This window comes from Leuciscus leuciscus (genome assembly GCF_965113295.1).
Source record: "Leuciscus leuciscus genome assembly, chromosome: 13".
NCBI lineage: Eukaryota > Metazoa > Chordata > Actinopteri > Cypriniformes > Leuciscidae > Leuciscus > Leuciscus leuciscus.
Genome location: NC_138737.1, coordinates 43,380,997 through 43,397,896, shown reverse-complemented (window position 1 = coordinate 43,397,896; position 16,900 = coordinate 43,380,997). Strand labels below are relative to the sequence as shown.

At 43.0% G+C, this 16,900-nt stretch overlaps 1 protein-coding gene and 1 long non-coding RNA gene across 4 annotated transcripts in view; one reads left to right on the top strand and one right to left on the bottom strand.

The window, feature by feature from the left end:
• The window catches only part of LOC309512029, a 276,593-nt gene that overhangs the window by 32,161 nt on the left and 227,532 nt on the right, over nucleotides 1-16,900 (top strand). The window lies entirely within an intron of this gene.
• LOC309512837 (polyunsaturated fatty acid lipoxygenase ALOX15B-like) overlaps nucleotides 830-16,900 on the bottom strand; it is a gene marked incomplete at its 3' end in the record, with an annotated part of 178,256 nt that continues 162,185 nt past the window's right edge. The window contains exons 2-3 of the mRNA XM_082188561.1: nucleotides 1,309-1,479; nucleotides 830-997 (exon numbers count right to left, since the gene is read on the bottom strand). Coding sequence (XP_082044687.1) covers nucleotides 830-997; nucleotides 1,309-1,461 — 321 coding nt within the window. The 5' untranslated portion in view covers nucleotides 1,462-1,479. The remainder of the gene's footprint in view (nucleotides 998-1,308; nucleotides 1,480-16,900) is intronic.

Sequence of the window (16,900 nt, the reverse complement as noted above, 5' to 3'; positions counted from 1 at the left end):
CCCTAAGTTAATGACTAATTCTCAGTTACGCTAATTTCTATTATCACTGTAAAGCTGCATTGAAACAATTCATACTGTTAAAAGCGCTATATAAATGAAGGTGACTTGACTTGACTTTTGTGAATGTGTTTTAGCATATTCTCCATCATAGATTTTTTTATGGTGTGCATTTCAGATTGGCCTAGACGTTAACAGCATAGTTGGCATGAAGGTCTTAAAACGCTTGAACCCCGTTAATTGATGCTTGCAGCTATATTTTTCTTTTGTATTTGTATGTTTTTTTTTCTCTACATTTGCAGTTGTTTTTGTTATTTCTTTGTTCCTCTTTTGTGACTTGTGAATATTGAGCCCTTGTAAGATTAATATATTGACTGCTTTTAATCTTTTGTATACTTTAATAAAGTTACCGCATCTTACTCCCTTGCCTTTCTCTCTACTTGCCCAAATATGGGTAACAAACCTGTGCGCCCCCATGTGCAGGGCTGATATTTCCCGGTGTATTCCATGTGGCGTAGACGACTGTTAAGTGTCGTTCTGGGGTCTCTATTTTCCCTATTACCTAACGACCCTGCCACATATGCAATGTTTAATATTGCAGGATTGTACGGACTAATGTTAGTAGATGGCACCACAGCTGTAAAAACATATATCAGAACCCACAAGTAAAAAAAAATGCACCACACATTAAGCAGTGCATTTCACATTATTTATCTTATTTTCCCTGAAAGGCAACATCCATGACTCACTTTGATTTATTTTTGCTTCTGTCTTTATTTTTATTGACAAAGCTCTTAATAGAAAGACAAATGTCTTAAGAAGGACTACTGTATCAGTAAACTACATTTTTGGGGTTCAGATAGGTGTAGGGAAGCTCCAACTTCTTGTTCCGCTTCTCGATGAGATCTGACAACTCCCTCAGATCCTTTTGAAAATCTTCAATGAGCTTGCAGGGGACCTCCTCATCATACAGATTTTCTGGGAAATGTCCCAGAGGGTACTATGGACAGGGTATCAAGATTGTAATCGTAAATAACATGTTTAAGACAATGTTTAACACACTTTGTATAACAGCACACTAATATTCTGTAAGAGCCCACTGCAACACTATGCTTACAGTTTGTTAAATCTCCTTTGTAATGTAACACACAATGCAAACTAAAGGAATGAAAGCAGTGTAAGTAAGCCATTGTCATCCAGAGTAAAATGATGGCATACGCAAGAACACCATTCAGATTTTTCACTTTTTCACAGGATTGTAAAATGTAATTGCAGTCTTTTAACATATTCCCTGATGGTGTAAAAACTCACATGGTCTGCAGAATCCTTGCTCAGCAGTGTCAAGACAGCCATCCCATTCACTGTCGTGCTCACGTCAGGTAAGGTCTCCAGTATCGTGTCCTCAGTCGTCTGGCCTTTCTCCTTTGGAGGGGGCTTTCTGAGGGCAGTGGGGTAGTTAGGCATCCAGCCGCCAAAGTCAAACTGGGGGGAAAGAATTGGTGGAAAATGTGGTATGTAAGCCACATATTCATAAAGAACAACAAGAGCATGCTTCATGCTGCTTAAGCTTGATTGGCTGGGATTGTTTATGGCTCGGTCCAAACCACTATGTTTGTGTTCCGTTCACAGATCCAGGACAACAGAGGTTTTTTTTAGCTCTGAATGTCACTGTAAGTTGCAGTAGAGATTAAAAAAAGATCTAAGTGCAGCAGTCTTTAACATTAATTTCAAGAACAAACTTAAATCTTCACATAACAGAATGTCATGAACAGGAACAAGCTCAGGAGCAGAACAACCAACTAAATAAGACATTAGAACTAACAACTGGATAGGACTAAACATGGCTTAAGTACACCACAAACAGAGGAATTAATGAGACTAATTAACAAGACACACCTGAACTAAGGACTAATCAAATTTATAACCAAGGAGACAAACAGGCAGGGAACGAGGAAGACTGAACTAATTAAAGCCAGGTGCACACTGTGCGATTTATAATAGTCCTTTACGATTGTTGCTTGTCAGGTGTTGTGAATGTCAATCATCAGGGCAATTCTAGTGTCTGGCCGGATGTGCGCTCGTTTATGCCTGCTGAGTTCATCCTTGAAACCAATCATCACTAGATGGGGAGTTTCCTATGTCCGAGTGTCCACCTCGCATGAGCATCGTTCGTCAAAGGCGGAAGGGTATGAGCTGGTTAGTGACTGGGTAAGGATGGTGGGCTCGTGGTATAAGGATGAGGAAATGGATAGGGAGGAATGGGTGGTGGTAGGAGGAGAAAAACACAATGAAGGGTATAGAAACAAAACTAACAAAGTTAGAAAAGGGGTGCACTGCAAGCATTGGGACAGTTTGCAGCCGAGTGTGAAACGGCTGGGATGAGAATCAGCACCTCCAAGTCCGAGGCCATGGTTCTCAGTCGGAAAAGGGTGGCTTGCCCGCTTCAGGTTGATGGAGAGTTCCTGCCTTAAGTGGAGAAGTATCTTGGGGTCTTGAGATGAGTGACAGGCATCTGACCCAGACATAGTGGGTTCGAGCCCCGTGTGGGACATCTTTAAAATTCCGTATGAAGTTGTCATTTCAATTCCTTTATTATGCAGGTAAGAGCTGTACTAATCTTTCTTAATCTTGGATTGGAAATAAGTAGGGGTGACCCCGAATAGTCGAAGATTCGATGCTTCGATAGGAGGAGCCTGATTCGACTACCGATCTCACGGTCGAATCTTCGCAGAGGTGTTATGAAACGAGGATCATGCCACTTTGGCTATATGAGGGCGCTCAATGTCTGATTTCACATAGAACTAGCTTTTATACGTTAATATTCAGCCTATTATGATAATGCTGTAGGCCTATATAAAAATGTGCAAAGAAAGAAGCTTTTAATAAATATTTTTTAACGTGCGTGAATAAATCCAAACACCCCGTGACAGATTTAAGTTTCACTTTCAATCCGTGACCGACAGAGGAGCGTCTTCGCGGCAAGGATTTAAATCTTTAACAATGTCTGGGATAAGGAAATCTAAAGTGTGGATGTACACGATTAGAAAGGATATTCTCCAAGGCTGGATTTAGCATCAGGAAAACCATGATCGCACTTCTGCCGGCCAACGTTAACATGTTTCACGCATAGACTGGGTTTCACGTTAGAATGTATTTTATCCGCGCGCACAATTTGAAAAGACTCCAACGGACAGACAGAGTGCAAGACGTTCAGGATTTGTTCTCTCGATCAGGTACAAGTGATTTCAAAACTTTTCAGCCGGTTCTAATTTTATTTTTGGATGCTGTGAACATTTTTAGCTAAAAAGACTGCCTCTCCAGTTTAGCATTTATTGTTGTTTCTGCAGTTAAAAAGACAAAGTTGAAAATTCTGGCTACTATCGTTATTTTAATAATTTATTTATTTTAATTTTATTTATTAATCTGTCAGGGTTATCTAATCTAACTATTTGTGGCTTGTGTTTTGAATATATGTTCCCCTGCACTTTAGGCATTTTGCACACATTTGCTCCTCATCCTGTGTCTTGATTCTGATTTATTTCGTTTTGTATTTTTATTTATTAGAAAGGTATATTCTGTTCTAATTTAATTTAGTAAATTAATTGTTTACTTTTTCGGTGCATCGATGTTGTGCTGTAGGCTGGCCTGCACAGGTAATTTAGCCGATTTAATTTGATTTGCATGTGAAATTCAAATCTGCAGTGTGGCCTTTCTGGAGTTATTTATGTTATTTCTTAGTTTTATTGATCAAAAATGTTTTTATACATTTTCTTCTATATCTTTGTGTGATTTTCTGTACATCACGGCTTTGAAACGTTAAAGCCCCGCCCCCAGCCCCACCCCCATACACATGATTCGACTATTAGTCGACTATAGGCAAGACATGACGATTCTGATTCGACTATGAAAATCCATAGTCGGGGACAGCCCTAGAAATAAGTGGGGGTTTTTTTCTGCATTCTGTGTTCGTTCTCTTCAGAACTTCTGTTAATTTTGATTTCATCCTATCTGTACTCTGAACCTATATGTTCTTCATGTACATTCTATTTCTGCTGTTTTTGCTCTTCTGGCTCTGCATTGCACTATAGCCCTTTCTGCAGCTTGGCCCCGTATTGGTGCTTGCAGCTATATTTTTCACATGCTTTTGCAACAACTAGTAACGTTATTAAAACTACAACACCACACCGGATCTAGCTAGACCGGAAACAAAACAACAGGCACGCCGCACACACTTGTTTGCGCTTGCGAGCCGGCCAAAGAGTGGACAAGAAGCGCAGCGCCGAGCCGCGTCTAGGACAACTCGTATATCACATTGGACGCGCACTTTCTCAGTTTATGGCCAGCAATATTGTTGTTTAAGGATATTGTGGAAGTAAGATAATGTATGTACTATGTTATGATTGTACTACTGTACAATTAAATACAATCATTACCAAGTCTGCAGTCTGAACACTTTACCTCAGAGCGTTCGTTAACTGAATGAATTGAGAATATCACCTGAAAATGTTATAACATCAGCTATTTTCATTCAAGCAGCTGATTTCTGTAAATGAAGGTAAAACTGAATGTATATTGCAGCACAGGGTAAGTCAGTATATACATTAACAACGATTTGAGACAAATAAATGCAAATTTAATATAAAACTATTTAAATGGCACTCTGTGGCACGGCAGGATTTTGAACAAGGTCCTGAGCTGTTTCTGGGTGCCGCGGACAGACGCTGAATGGCGCCGCCGGTTTGTGTAAACTCACAGAGCATAATGTGTTTGAATTTTAAATACGAGGCACTCCACGACGGGGCGCTGCGCTTCTCGTCCGGTGTGCGACCCCCTTTAACGTTACGTTTTGAGTGGATGAATGACGAGCGCAAGATGCCGAAATGGATGCCAATAAGATTCTGAATGGAAAGTTTACTTTTAAAAAATTGCCAAATGGTTCCATTGACAAGACCAAAGTGATCTGTGTGTTTTGTCATTGTGAACTGAGCTATCATCGCAGCACGTCCCGTCCAGTCTGAAATACCACTTGATGGCCAAGCACACACACAGCTGACGTGAATTCTCCGCCCCCCTCGTCAATATCAGGACCTCGTCAGTACTTTTTTCACCCTTTTATTGATGGACAGTGTTACATTGTGTGAGAGATTATTATGTTAGTGTGAAATTGAACACTACAGTAGGCTATATGCCAATGTTGTTTTCAATAAAATAAAATAAAATGTCCACAAAGCAAGTTGATCCACTTTTCCATGTTGATAAGAGCATTAAAATAAGAAAAAAATAATGGGACAAAAATAAATCAAGAGACATTTTATAATAGATTAAAATGTGCGATTAATTGTGAGTTAACTATGACATTAATATGATTAACCTGTTAGCCTTCAACCCCACTTTTGAAAAATCCCCAGAAATGACATACCCAAACTAAAACAGATACAGTTCCCCTTCAGGAACTACCGCTTCGTGAACTCGCAGTGGGAACGCCCCCAGCGTGACGCGTCTGAAGCATGAATGAAATCCGTCAATGAAAAGATGGAGCGTCACAGCGAGTGACGTCATCGACCAGGAAGCTATAAATAACCCTCAGATCCACAAGCCACTAGTTTCTGTTACTTCAGCAGCTGTGTGTGTCTGAAATCTGTCGATTGTGTTTGTCTGTTGCTAGACAGGAGTTTATCAATGAAAGCTTAGCGTAAAGTTCTGTCAGGAAGACTCAATTGTTGCGTCAGATGCTGACACTTTCACTCGGTTTGCAGAAACCGATGCCGGCGTTCACTCACCCGCGTCTCGATTTCAGTTACAACTCAAAATCATATCGTTGATTTTACCAACTCTGACGGCGCGCGAGTGCGAGACCCGCGTAGGAACCAGGCAGCGCGTGGCGGCTTTAAAATACTAATCTCATGAGAGATGATTGATGATTTCAAGTTCAAGTTCAAATTTCACTTTCAAGGCTTTCAAGTCGGCTTTCACGTTTGGTAGGCGCTTCCAGCAGCCACGTTAACATCCTCACTCATGATCAAACATTCAAACTTCAGTCAGGTAACGTAAGTAGGCTATATTAATTTGGCTACTCTGCTGCTCCCTTCACCAGCAATTCATTCGCGACTGTGGTGACGCGGTAGTTTTCTTAACTGCTGATACAGATTGCAATCTGCAAGGCAGCATACTGTAAAGCTATACAGTAGGGCCGGATTGCTCGTTTGAATGGTTGTAGCATATGTTAGCAATATTCACGTAACTGATATCCCACAGGCAGCGCAGTGTTAGTGTATTTTCAGCGTCGTCGATCCCACGCACACATGAGCAGTTTGCAAATACTCCACGAACAACTGCGTTACTGATTCGAAATAAACCAGCATGAGTAACAAAAATATTAACCGGCTTTCACTTATGCTATATTCACAGATCGCGCTCTCATACCGTCTGCCCACTCACCAGAGAGTGCGTTCCACTTAAAGGAGCAATACCAAATTCAACTCGTTATTTGCTTTCTCTTAATTCATCATCGCATTTACACAGATGTCCGGCTATTTTTACATGTTAATACATGACTACCATATATAAAGGAAAAAGCTGAGCTTAAGAGAACAGTTGGTTATTATGTTATGCAAATGCAGTAGTAAATGTGGCTATGTTGGGTATGTGTATACATAGTAGGAGTATATTATACAAAGACAGTAAATTATACATTTACAAGTGCTGGAAATTCTCTAACAACCGTTTTACACTATTTTGTAATTCAAAACTTGTAATAATTAAGTCCTACAATAACAGAAACATGGTACAATCTTTGTAACACTAATTTTCTTGGCGACTACTTTAATCCACTGATGTGTGTCATAAAAATATTTATGTTTTAGGTATCAATATCAATTACAGAGAAAGCAGTCTCTCAGGTCAAGGTCAACGTGCTTAACACAGTAGAACTAACAGTTATATGTTAGATTATATCATTCAAACAAATCACAGTCAAGAGACTCATCTGTATGATCTGTATCAATTTAAGGCCAGACAAGTAGTTTAAGGCTTGGTTTGTTGGGAATTACAAACCTGCGTACATATATTCACATGCGCATAACATAGAATTAATTCTTAATGCGCACGTGAGCGCCATCAGCATTTCTCACAGGTCGCGTTTAAAGGCTGTGTAGAGAGATCGATGTTGTCTTATTTAATAACTAATAATCCGTGCAACGGAAGTGAATCAATTAAAACTAACTTCAGCTGGAAAATATCTTCATTCAAGAGCCGCTATAAAGCCAAAACAATCTGTTACCTTAAATTATCCGTTTATTACCGTAAAGACTCTTTAAACAGTTTACGTTACATCGTTAAAAGCGCTATATAAATGAAGATGACTTGACTATGATTAAATGTTCATGTATTTTTCTATCCAAGGGACTCACTTGGTTGTCATGGACAGCGATCTCCCGGTCACGTATAAGACTTAATCCCTACAAGAGCAACTCGAGAGTAATGTCAGGTACATGCTGCGCAGCTGAGAAATTGCTTCCACGCTTAAGTCAACAATAGAATATCAAGTGTATCGAGGTAGTATCTTATCGGTATACCGTCACCTTACTTCAGGTAAGTATCGTACTAAGATTAAGATTTAGTGGATAAAAATAAATATAAAAAATAAAAAGTATTTGTATTTAAGTAGTATATGATTCTCTGCTCGGTCATCAAAATTCACTATGAGTATCTCTCTTCAAAGCAGGGCAATTATCTTGTCTGTTAACGCTGGCCCACTCAGTGGCTAATTAAGCGACCCGATCCAGCTAGTTAGGTGAAGGGTGCATGTCAAATCCCAGATTTGGACATCCGGCACAGCAAAGGTCAGACGTATTACCAAGCCTGCTCAGGCTTTGTCATCCACACTTCACTGAATTATCCTATAGCGGCTGCTACGTCCTTTTGGGTCAAAGTGGTGGCAAAACTTGTGTTGTATGTGCTAACGAAGCTCGGTTGCATCACTAAGGCAGATCTTCTCGTCAGACGGTCATGCTATTTCCAAACGTTATCTGGTAATCCGTAGTCTCTAATTTCATGATTAAGGTTGCGCACATTCCTAACCTTTCCTATTTTCTATGCGGGTTTGGCTCGGAAAGCCCCACAGATATTTCCGTATAGTATGCCGGAATTGTCATTTGAGGGTGAGTAAAGCGCATAGTTCTTGTCTATCCCTTGGATGCAGTCGGCTACTGCTCCCGGCACAGGGGGTGGAGATTCAACCGCTCATATTACAGCTTTGCTTGCCTCTCACAGACAAATTCCAAAACTTTCGCTCGAGTCAGTTAAAGTTGGAGAGACCCAAGATCACGTAGACCTCATTTCCGGATGGTTAGTTGATGTTTATGCAGCTAATGCGTAGTTCTCTTCTAGTCATTGATTAGCTCATTCTGTCTTGATATCCTTTAATCTTATTCCAGGGGCTGGATTTATGTAATTTTACGGTTGTGATGCCTCTAACCTGGGAGGAATGCCGCGCAGTCCCTCTTAGCGTTTGGCGTAGTCCTTAAAGCAATCTCTTTGAATGAAAATCTTCCATGATTGAACTTTGAGTGTTGTAACTTTGCAGAATGTACTCTAGAATGACTCAAGTTCTGGTATCACATAAACAATTTCTTAAATTTGCAATAAATTCTGTTCCTTCTCATCTATGATTAAATTCCTAAAAATCTGCCCTAGATTCTCAGATCACTCCCCCCTATTTATCCTACCTAACGAAGCACCTCTCTCTAAAGCCTGGATCAGGAGACTCTAGTTTCTGTCCTCAAGCTGCAGTTATCTCCCTCCCAGTATACTGGTCATTCCTTCAGGATCGGGGCAGCCACTACAGCAGCCGCATGGCATTTCTACTTCAGCCATCAAGATCCTGGGCAGATGGTCTTCCTCTGCATCCGAGTCTTATATACTGTAAGACCTGATTCAAAAACAATCCTTGAAGCTCAGCAAGCTCTCCAGCAATGTCAGGTAAATTATTATGCAACTACTGGTGGTGGTGTCATGCTCTATCTATCTGTAGATAGTCTTGGGCGTTACTCGTCTGTGTGGCCAACATGTCACCTTTACGTGGGTTAGTTGCCATCGTCTATGTGTGGCTCAGCGTGGCCTTGTCTATGTGTGGCTCAGCGTGGCCTCGTCTATGTGTGGCTCAGCGTGGCCTCGTCTATGTGTGGCTCAGCGCGGCCTCGTCTATGTGTGGCTCAGCGTGGCCTCGTCTATGTGGCTCAGCGTGGCCTCGTCTATGTGTGGCTCAGCGTGGCCTCGTCTATGTGTGGCTCAGCGTGGCCTCGTCTAAGAACTTTATTGCATACATTGCTTGCTTGGCTGTCAATAAATGCATAACTGTTACAAGTATTTATTCTCCCGAGTCTTTCTGGCAGAACTATATATATAAAAAAAAACAATATGAGTGTCAAAGTGACGAGCGAGCAGCATTATAGAAAGTGTGTTCCCCCCTGTACTCGTTATATCACGGGTGGGGATTCACACCAACTGTGTGTTGTTTGTTTGGGAGTGCATCAGGAGAGACTGGAGACTCGTCACTCCAGCATACTGCTGAAAATGAGCTGATTGATGTATTATCTCGTGCTGTTGAAAAGCTCAGCATCGAGTGGCCAACTGACAGGCAGGAGTCTAGATATAAAAGCAAACTAGATGACCGTTTTCTGTCGGCACGTCCTCAGCCTTCTCGCCGGTGCCTACCATTTTTTCCAGATCTTCACACTGAGGTGTCGAAGACCTGGGCTTTAAAAAACACAGTTTCAAGCTGAATATACACACCACAGTCTAGTGCTTATGGTTATATATTTGGAGCTTAAACTTCAGGTTATGTGACGTTGCTGAAGGCGGAGGAGACGCGCACTGAGCTATCTCTCTCCCGAATCGGCATCGTCACTTAAAGCACCGGCCCTTCCCTCCAGACCACTAATAATAAAAAATAAAAAAATATTTATATCTGTGCTGGTGGGGAAGGCTTACTCAGCGGCTGGCAGGCGGCTGCATGTTTATACACTATGGCCATTATGCAGGCTTATCAAGCTGACCTGCTAAAAGATGCGTGTGATGGGGGGGAAAATTTTCTTGGATGTGATCAGTGAGCTCAGGCAGTCTGCTGATCTCACTCAGAAAGACATTTATGGTTGAGTCAGACATCTATGAAAGAAAAAGATAAAATTCTTATTTTAAATGCTCCCGTTTCGCCTGCGGGCCTCTTTGGTGATGCTTTTCTTTCAGTCACAGAGAGGTTCCAGGAAGAAAAGAAGCAGACGGCTGCATTTCACAAATATATTCCCCTCAAAGTTCGTATCTCTGGGGCTGCTGAGCGAGGGCAGCCCCAGCCGCCGAGTACTTCAGCTAAAAAGAAAAATATACTCCGTAGAAAAGGTCCTGATGCTTTCAGCGCCAGGGCTTTGAGGGTATTCCCCGCTGAGAGAGACTTGAGTTCACCTCCCTTAAGGGTGCTCTGTCTCTCCCGGCGCCCTCAGGGGCCTGTTCTACTAACCCTGCCTAAACAGGGCGTAGAAGGGCCCGGCGAGTGTTTTCCTGAGGGACGCTCGCCCCCTCCGAGGAGGGCTCTCGAGAGGTCAGACCAGTCGTTCCCTGTGGGTGCGCCGCTACAGGGCACTGTGTCTGCTTCTCAAAACATTCCAGAGGCCAGCCTCGAGAGGCTAGTACCCTTAGTAGATTTCTAGTAAAAAAAAAAAAAAAAAAAAAAAAATTTCAATGTGTCTCAGTGGGTATTGCGTAAGATCGAAAAGAAGTTACGCTATAAAATTCAGGTCTCGTCCGCCTCGATTTTTAGGGGTCCTTCCCACCGTGGTGGGCCCCGAGCAGGCTCTGGTAATGGAACAGGAGGTTATGACGCTCCTGCAAAAAGGAGCTATAGAATGGGTTCCTCCTCCCAGCAGGGAGTCAGGCTACTACAGCTGATACTTCATTGTTCCGAAAAAAACCACAAAAAAAAACCACACTCACTGCGGACTGTTGGGTCTCATGACAGGTGCATCCAACGTAATAACTTTTGGCCTCCTGTACATGAGACCCCTGCAGTGGTGGCTCAGGACCCAAGGGGTTTTCTCCGAGGGGAAAATCCGTTTCGCATGATAATGGTCACGCGGCTATGCTTACGTACCTTAGTCATGTGAGACTAACCTTGGTTCCTCGCCGATGGCCCAGTGCTGGGGGCTTCTTGTCGATGCTTTTGCTATCGACAGATGCTTCCCTCACAGATTGGGGGGCGATCATTAGTGATCGCTCGGCAAAAGGCAGAGGTGTAACTGACCTGAGGCCAGTCTCGAGAGACTGGTCCCCTTAGTAGATTTTCTGGCAGCGTGAAAGCTACTGCCAAATAGATCTCATTGGGTCCTCCCTGCGGTGGTGGACCCAGAGCTTTTTCACCCCTGTCCGGAGTTGACTGTGGGCTTGGCTCCTGAGGGGGCCAGCTCATAGTATCAGGTCTCTCGACCGAGGTCGTTGAGTCCATACTTCCCGTGCTGGGAGCTTCTTGTCGTCGTGTAATGCTAACGACAGTTGCTTCCCTCACGGCTGGGGGGGGGGGCGATCATGAGTGGTCCCCCAGCTCACCGCCGAGAGAGACTTGTGTTCACCTCCCTTAAGGGTGCCCTGTTTCTCCCGGCGCTCTCAGGGGCCTGTTCTACTAACCCTGCCAAAACAGGGCGTAGAAGGACCCGGCGAGTGTTTTCCCGAGGGACGCTCGCCCCCTCCAAGGAGGGCTCTAGAGAGGCCAGACCAGTCGTTCCCTGCCGGTGCCCTGTTACAGGGCACTGTATTGGCTTCTCAAAACATTCCAGACACCAGCCTCGAGGGGCTGGTACCCTATATTAAATTTTCTAGTGGAAAAATTAAGGGGGCGATCATGAGTGGTCGCCCAACTCACCGCCGAGAGAGACTTGTGTTCACCTGCCTTAAGGGTGCCCTGTTTCTCCCGGTGCTCTCAGGGGCCTGTTCTACTAACCCTGCCTAAACAGGGCGTAGAAGGGCCCGGCGAGTGTTTCCCGAGGGACGTTCGCCCCCTCTGAGGAGGGCTCTGGAGTGCTCAGACCAGTCGTTCTCTGCCGGTGCGCCGTTACAGGGCACTGTGTCTGTCACTCAGTATATTCAACCAAGGAAGAAAAACAGATCCTTCTTTGGTCCCAGGGGAAACTTCGGTCTCTAGTACGATTTATCTCCTGGGGTATCTGAATCTAGGAGCAGACATCCTGTCGAGGCAGGGGCCGAGGCCCGGGGAATGGAGACTTCACCCGAGGTGGTGGAGCTCCTCTGGGAGCACTTTGGTCGTGCTGAGGCAGACCTGTTCGCTTCCCGAGAGTCATCTCACCGTTCACTGTGGTTCTCTCTCAGCCATCCAGCCCCACTGGGGTTGGACGCTATGCTACAGGCGTGGCCGAGGTCTCGCCTGTATGTCTTTCCCCGATTGCTCTGCTCCTAGGAGTTCTGGAAAGGGTTAGCCAGGATGGAGTTGGTTTACTCCTTTTAACCCCGTTCTGGCCGCCCGAGTACGGTTTTTCGGACCTTATGGAGACTGTGGGCCTGGCCTCTGAGGGGGCTCAGCCCATAGGTTCCGGTCTCTCGACTGAGGTCGTTGAGACCATTCTCCATCCAGAGCTCCTGCTACAAGGAAGTTATATGCCGCGAGGTGGGACTTTCACCTCGTGGTGTGGAGAGCGCCAACAGGACCAGTTAACTGCCCGTTCGGTACAGTGCTGGAGTTCCTGCAGGTCCTTCTCTCCACAGGGCTATCCCACTCCACACTGAAGGTGTACGTGGCGGCCTTAGCTGCTTACCACGCTCCTTCTAGTGGGGCTTTTTCTTGGGAGACACCCGCTTATATCTCGCTTCCTTTGTGGCTCTTTGAGGCTGAGGCCAGTAGTACGCACGTGCGAGCCCCTTGATGAGGTTTCCGAGCAGTTCCTTACTCTTAAAACAATTTTTCTGCTTGTTTTTCGTCTCTCAAACAGTTTGGAGACATTCAAGCGCTCTCGGTGGCTCTCTCGTGCCTGGGAATTTCACCTGGCATGGCTAAGGCCTTCCTCTATCCGAGGCCAGGTTATGTTCCTAAGGTTCCAACTGCTAAGTAGTTAGACCTGTCTTACTACAGGCTTTCTGTCCTCCTCCACGTCAGACCAAGTGAAGCTTGTTTTGCTGTGCCCAGTTTGGGCCCTAGACGTCTATGTCCACAAAGCAAAAAAAAAAAACTGTAGATTAAGTCTAACAGCTCTTCGTCTGCTTTGGGTCTCCCAACAAGGGGGGGTCCCACTACTAGCAGAGAATGAGCAAGTGGGTGGTGGGTGGTCAAGGCTATCACACTTGCTTACGAGTTGGCCGGTCAGCCTTCACATTTGGTTGTACGGGCCCACTCCACTAGGAGTATGGCTGCCTCTAGGGCTCTCCTTTCTGGAGTTGCTCTTCGGACATTTGTGTTGCGGCAGGCTGGTCCTCACCGCATACTTTCGTCAGGTTTTATAGTCTTGACTAAAAAATTTGGCTCCACTCCTGGGGCCCAGGTTCTCTCGTCAGTTTGTGTTCCCTAATGCACACACTACGGGTATTTGCTCATATGGGGACGTGGTTATTGCGTTCCCACTGCGAGTTCACGCAGCGGTAGTTCCTGAAGGGGAACATCCTGGGTTACGTATGTAACCCTAGTTCCCCGAAGGAACGGACGCTGCGTGTCCTGCCATACTTCCTGCATCCCCTGGGTCGCTTGCTTCAGTAACATTAGAAACTAGTGGCTTGTGGATCCTAGGGTTATTTATAGCTTCCTGGTCGATGACGTCACTCGCTGTGACGCTCCATCTTTTCATTGACGGATTTCATTCATGCTTCAGACGCGTCACGCTGGGGGCGTTCCCACTGCGAGTTCACGCAGCGTCCGTTCCTTCGGGGAACTAGGGTTACATACGTAACCCAGGACGTTCATGAACCATTTGCACTAAAAGCACAAGTATGATCTCATTTGAAAGCTTGTAGCGTGGCCACATAGGAGGAACGTTTAGATAAGGTTAGTGACTATTATTTAATGTTTAGTCACTGGAATTTCCTAACTTTTTCTACTTTACTCTGTACTCTGTATGCCCTGCTATTGTACAGTATTTGGATCACAAAGTCTGTGCGCGCTTGAACATGTGATGACGTTTGTCACGTGGGCGCTTGTCACAGGTAAACAGGAAAAGACTTTTAGTTTGCCATAAAAGGAACCGGAAAACCGGTGTTCGGGAGAAGCGTCTTCTCATTCACAAACCGGCCGGTGTTTATGTGGATTTTCCCGGGATCGATTGTCTTAGAAGCGCAGAGTCGCCGTTCCTCCGTGGAGAACTTCTATTGGCTCGTTGCCAGGATTACTTTTCGAGGACATAAGCCTGTCATCCCCGCCTTTGATCACGCTCACGGTCTGGACATTCCCTCTGGTGAGGCTGATCTTAACACACACACGCGGGACTATTGACATTGCGCTCGTACTTACGCACACACACATACACTCATACAACGGGTTATATTGTTGTGGTATATGGTATTATTGTTTGTTTGTATGTTTGGTGTGAAATACACTGAAGGAGATATCGAATTTGCAGTATGTTCAATGAACTCTGATTTCAACCATCTTAAAAAGGGACGATAGAACAGGCGTTCTTAATTATTTTGTAACTCGGCTGTATTATACGGTCAGATTGTTACAAGCTGACACCTGGCAGTTTATTGTAAATTTAGAATTAATTATTGCCATAATGGAAAAAAAATAGTTATAAATAGCTTCAATTTTTTTTAAGTTATTAGAAATTTATTTTTATGAAACATCTTCATGAAAATAAAATTGAAGTTGGCATTGTATCAATCTAGAAATGCACTGCAGCTAAAGCCACATGTCTGACCATGTTATGTTTAAAATATGAAGATGATAAGTCTAAAACTCTGTATTTATTTAAATGTCTCATGACTTTATTATGATTAGACTATAAAATGATATTATGTTTCTTGTCATCTTATAAACATCCATTCAGTCTATTGCCTCTATTGTTTTGTAGTGTAAACGAGCCCCCATTCAGTCTCAGTCTCCCCTGAACACATTCACACCTCTCTCTGTTCCTGGTTATGGCTCATAAATATGCTTTTCTTTGTCTTCATTATAATTACTGACGACTGACTAATCACTGTCTTTCAACCCCTCATTTCTTGTATCAAAGTTCTCACTTGAAACTCTATCACATGCCTTTCTTGAAAAACTAAACATTTCAGTAAGCATTCCTATTTTTAAAAAATCATAAAAGTAACAGCTAACTTAGGTGGCAGGTGCAGCTACATGGCTGGCTAGCATGTTAGCTTAGCACACCATCAATACACGACAATTTATGAGATTAAAACCATGTTTTGCTTTAAACTTACTTTATAGCGCAAGTCGAGTGTTTAAAATAACCTTCTGTGATCTGATTTGCCTTCAGATAAAACAATCTGACAGAAAATATATTAGGTAACACTTTATAATAACTGCACGCTATTAATCATTAGTTAACCATTAGTAAACAGTTAATTCATCCTTTATAAAGCAGTAATATACATTAATAAGCAGTTTATAAATACAGCTATAAATGCTTTATATTTTATTTAAAAGCATATCTATCATGTGTTTAATAATTGTATTTTCATACTTTATTAATGATCAATTTATCATTTCTAAATGAGGTATTGCATTATTTACAAACTAGTTATTCAGGAGTTATCAGTGATTCATAAGATCACTAATAAAGTGTAAGTAAATGTAGTAAATTCAGGCAGTTATAAAGCATTTAGTAGTGGTCAGTTAACTGTGTGTGTGAGCTCATCTAAAGTGAGGACTAGTTATGACTTGTAATGCATTTATAAAGTAGATTTAAAGGCTCATTTATCTTTTAAACCAAAAAATGAAACAAACACAACACAGTGATACAGAACATCAAAATATTTAAATGAGCCTTTAAATCTCCTTTATAAATGCTTTACAAGTCATAAATAGTCCTCAGTTTAGATGAGCTCATACACACAGTTAACTGACCACTACTAAACGCTTTATAACTAGGCAAGGCAAGTTTATTTATATAGCACATTTCATACACAATGGCAATTCAAAGTGCTTTACATAGAAGAAATTAAAATAATAAAAAGAAACAAGAATAATTAAAACAGTTTAGAAAAATAAAATGAAATACAATACAGTACAGTCGGACGAACAGCAGCACAGTGCTCATTCAGTAAATGCATAGCTAAACAGAAGTGTTTTGAGTCTGGATTTGAATGTGACCACTGTAGGAGCACATCTGATCTCTTCTGGAAGCTGGTTCCAGCTGCGGCTGGCATAATAGCTAAAAGCAGACTCACCATGCTTAGAGTGAACCCTTGGTATTTCTAGCTGATATGATCCTAATGATCTGAGTGATCTGTTGGGTTTATATTCAGTGAGCATATCTGCAATGTATTGAGGTCCTAGGCCATTGAATGATTTATATACCAGTAATAATACTTTGAAATCAATCCTAAATCTAACTGGGAGCCAGTGTAAAGACCTGAGGACAGGTGTGATACGTTCATATTTTCTGGTTCTGCTCAGAATCCTGGCGGCAGCGTTCTGTATGAGCTGCAACTGTCTTATGGTCTTTTTGGGAAGGCCAGTGAGGAGTCCATTACAATAATCCACCCTGCTGGTGATGAAAGCATGCACAAGTTTCTCTAAGTCTTGTCTGGAAACAAAGCATCTAATTCTTGCAATATTTTTCAGATGATAGTATGCTGATTTAGTTATTGCTTTGACATGACTACTGAAACTAAGGTCTGACTCTAGTGTCACACCAAGATTCCTGACTTGATTTTTAGTTGTTTGACCCCTAGAGAGAAGGTATGCGTT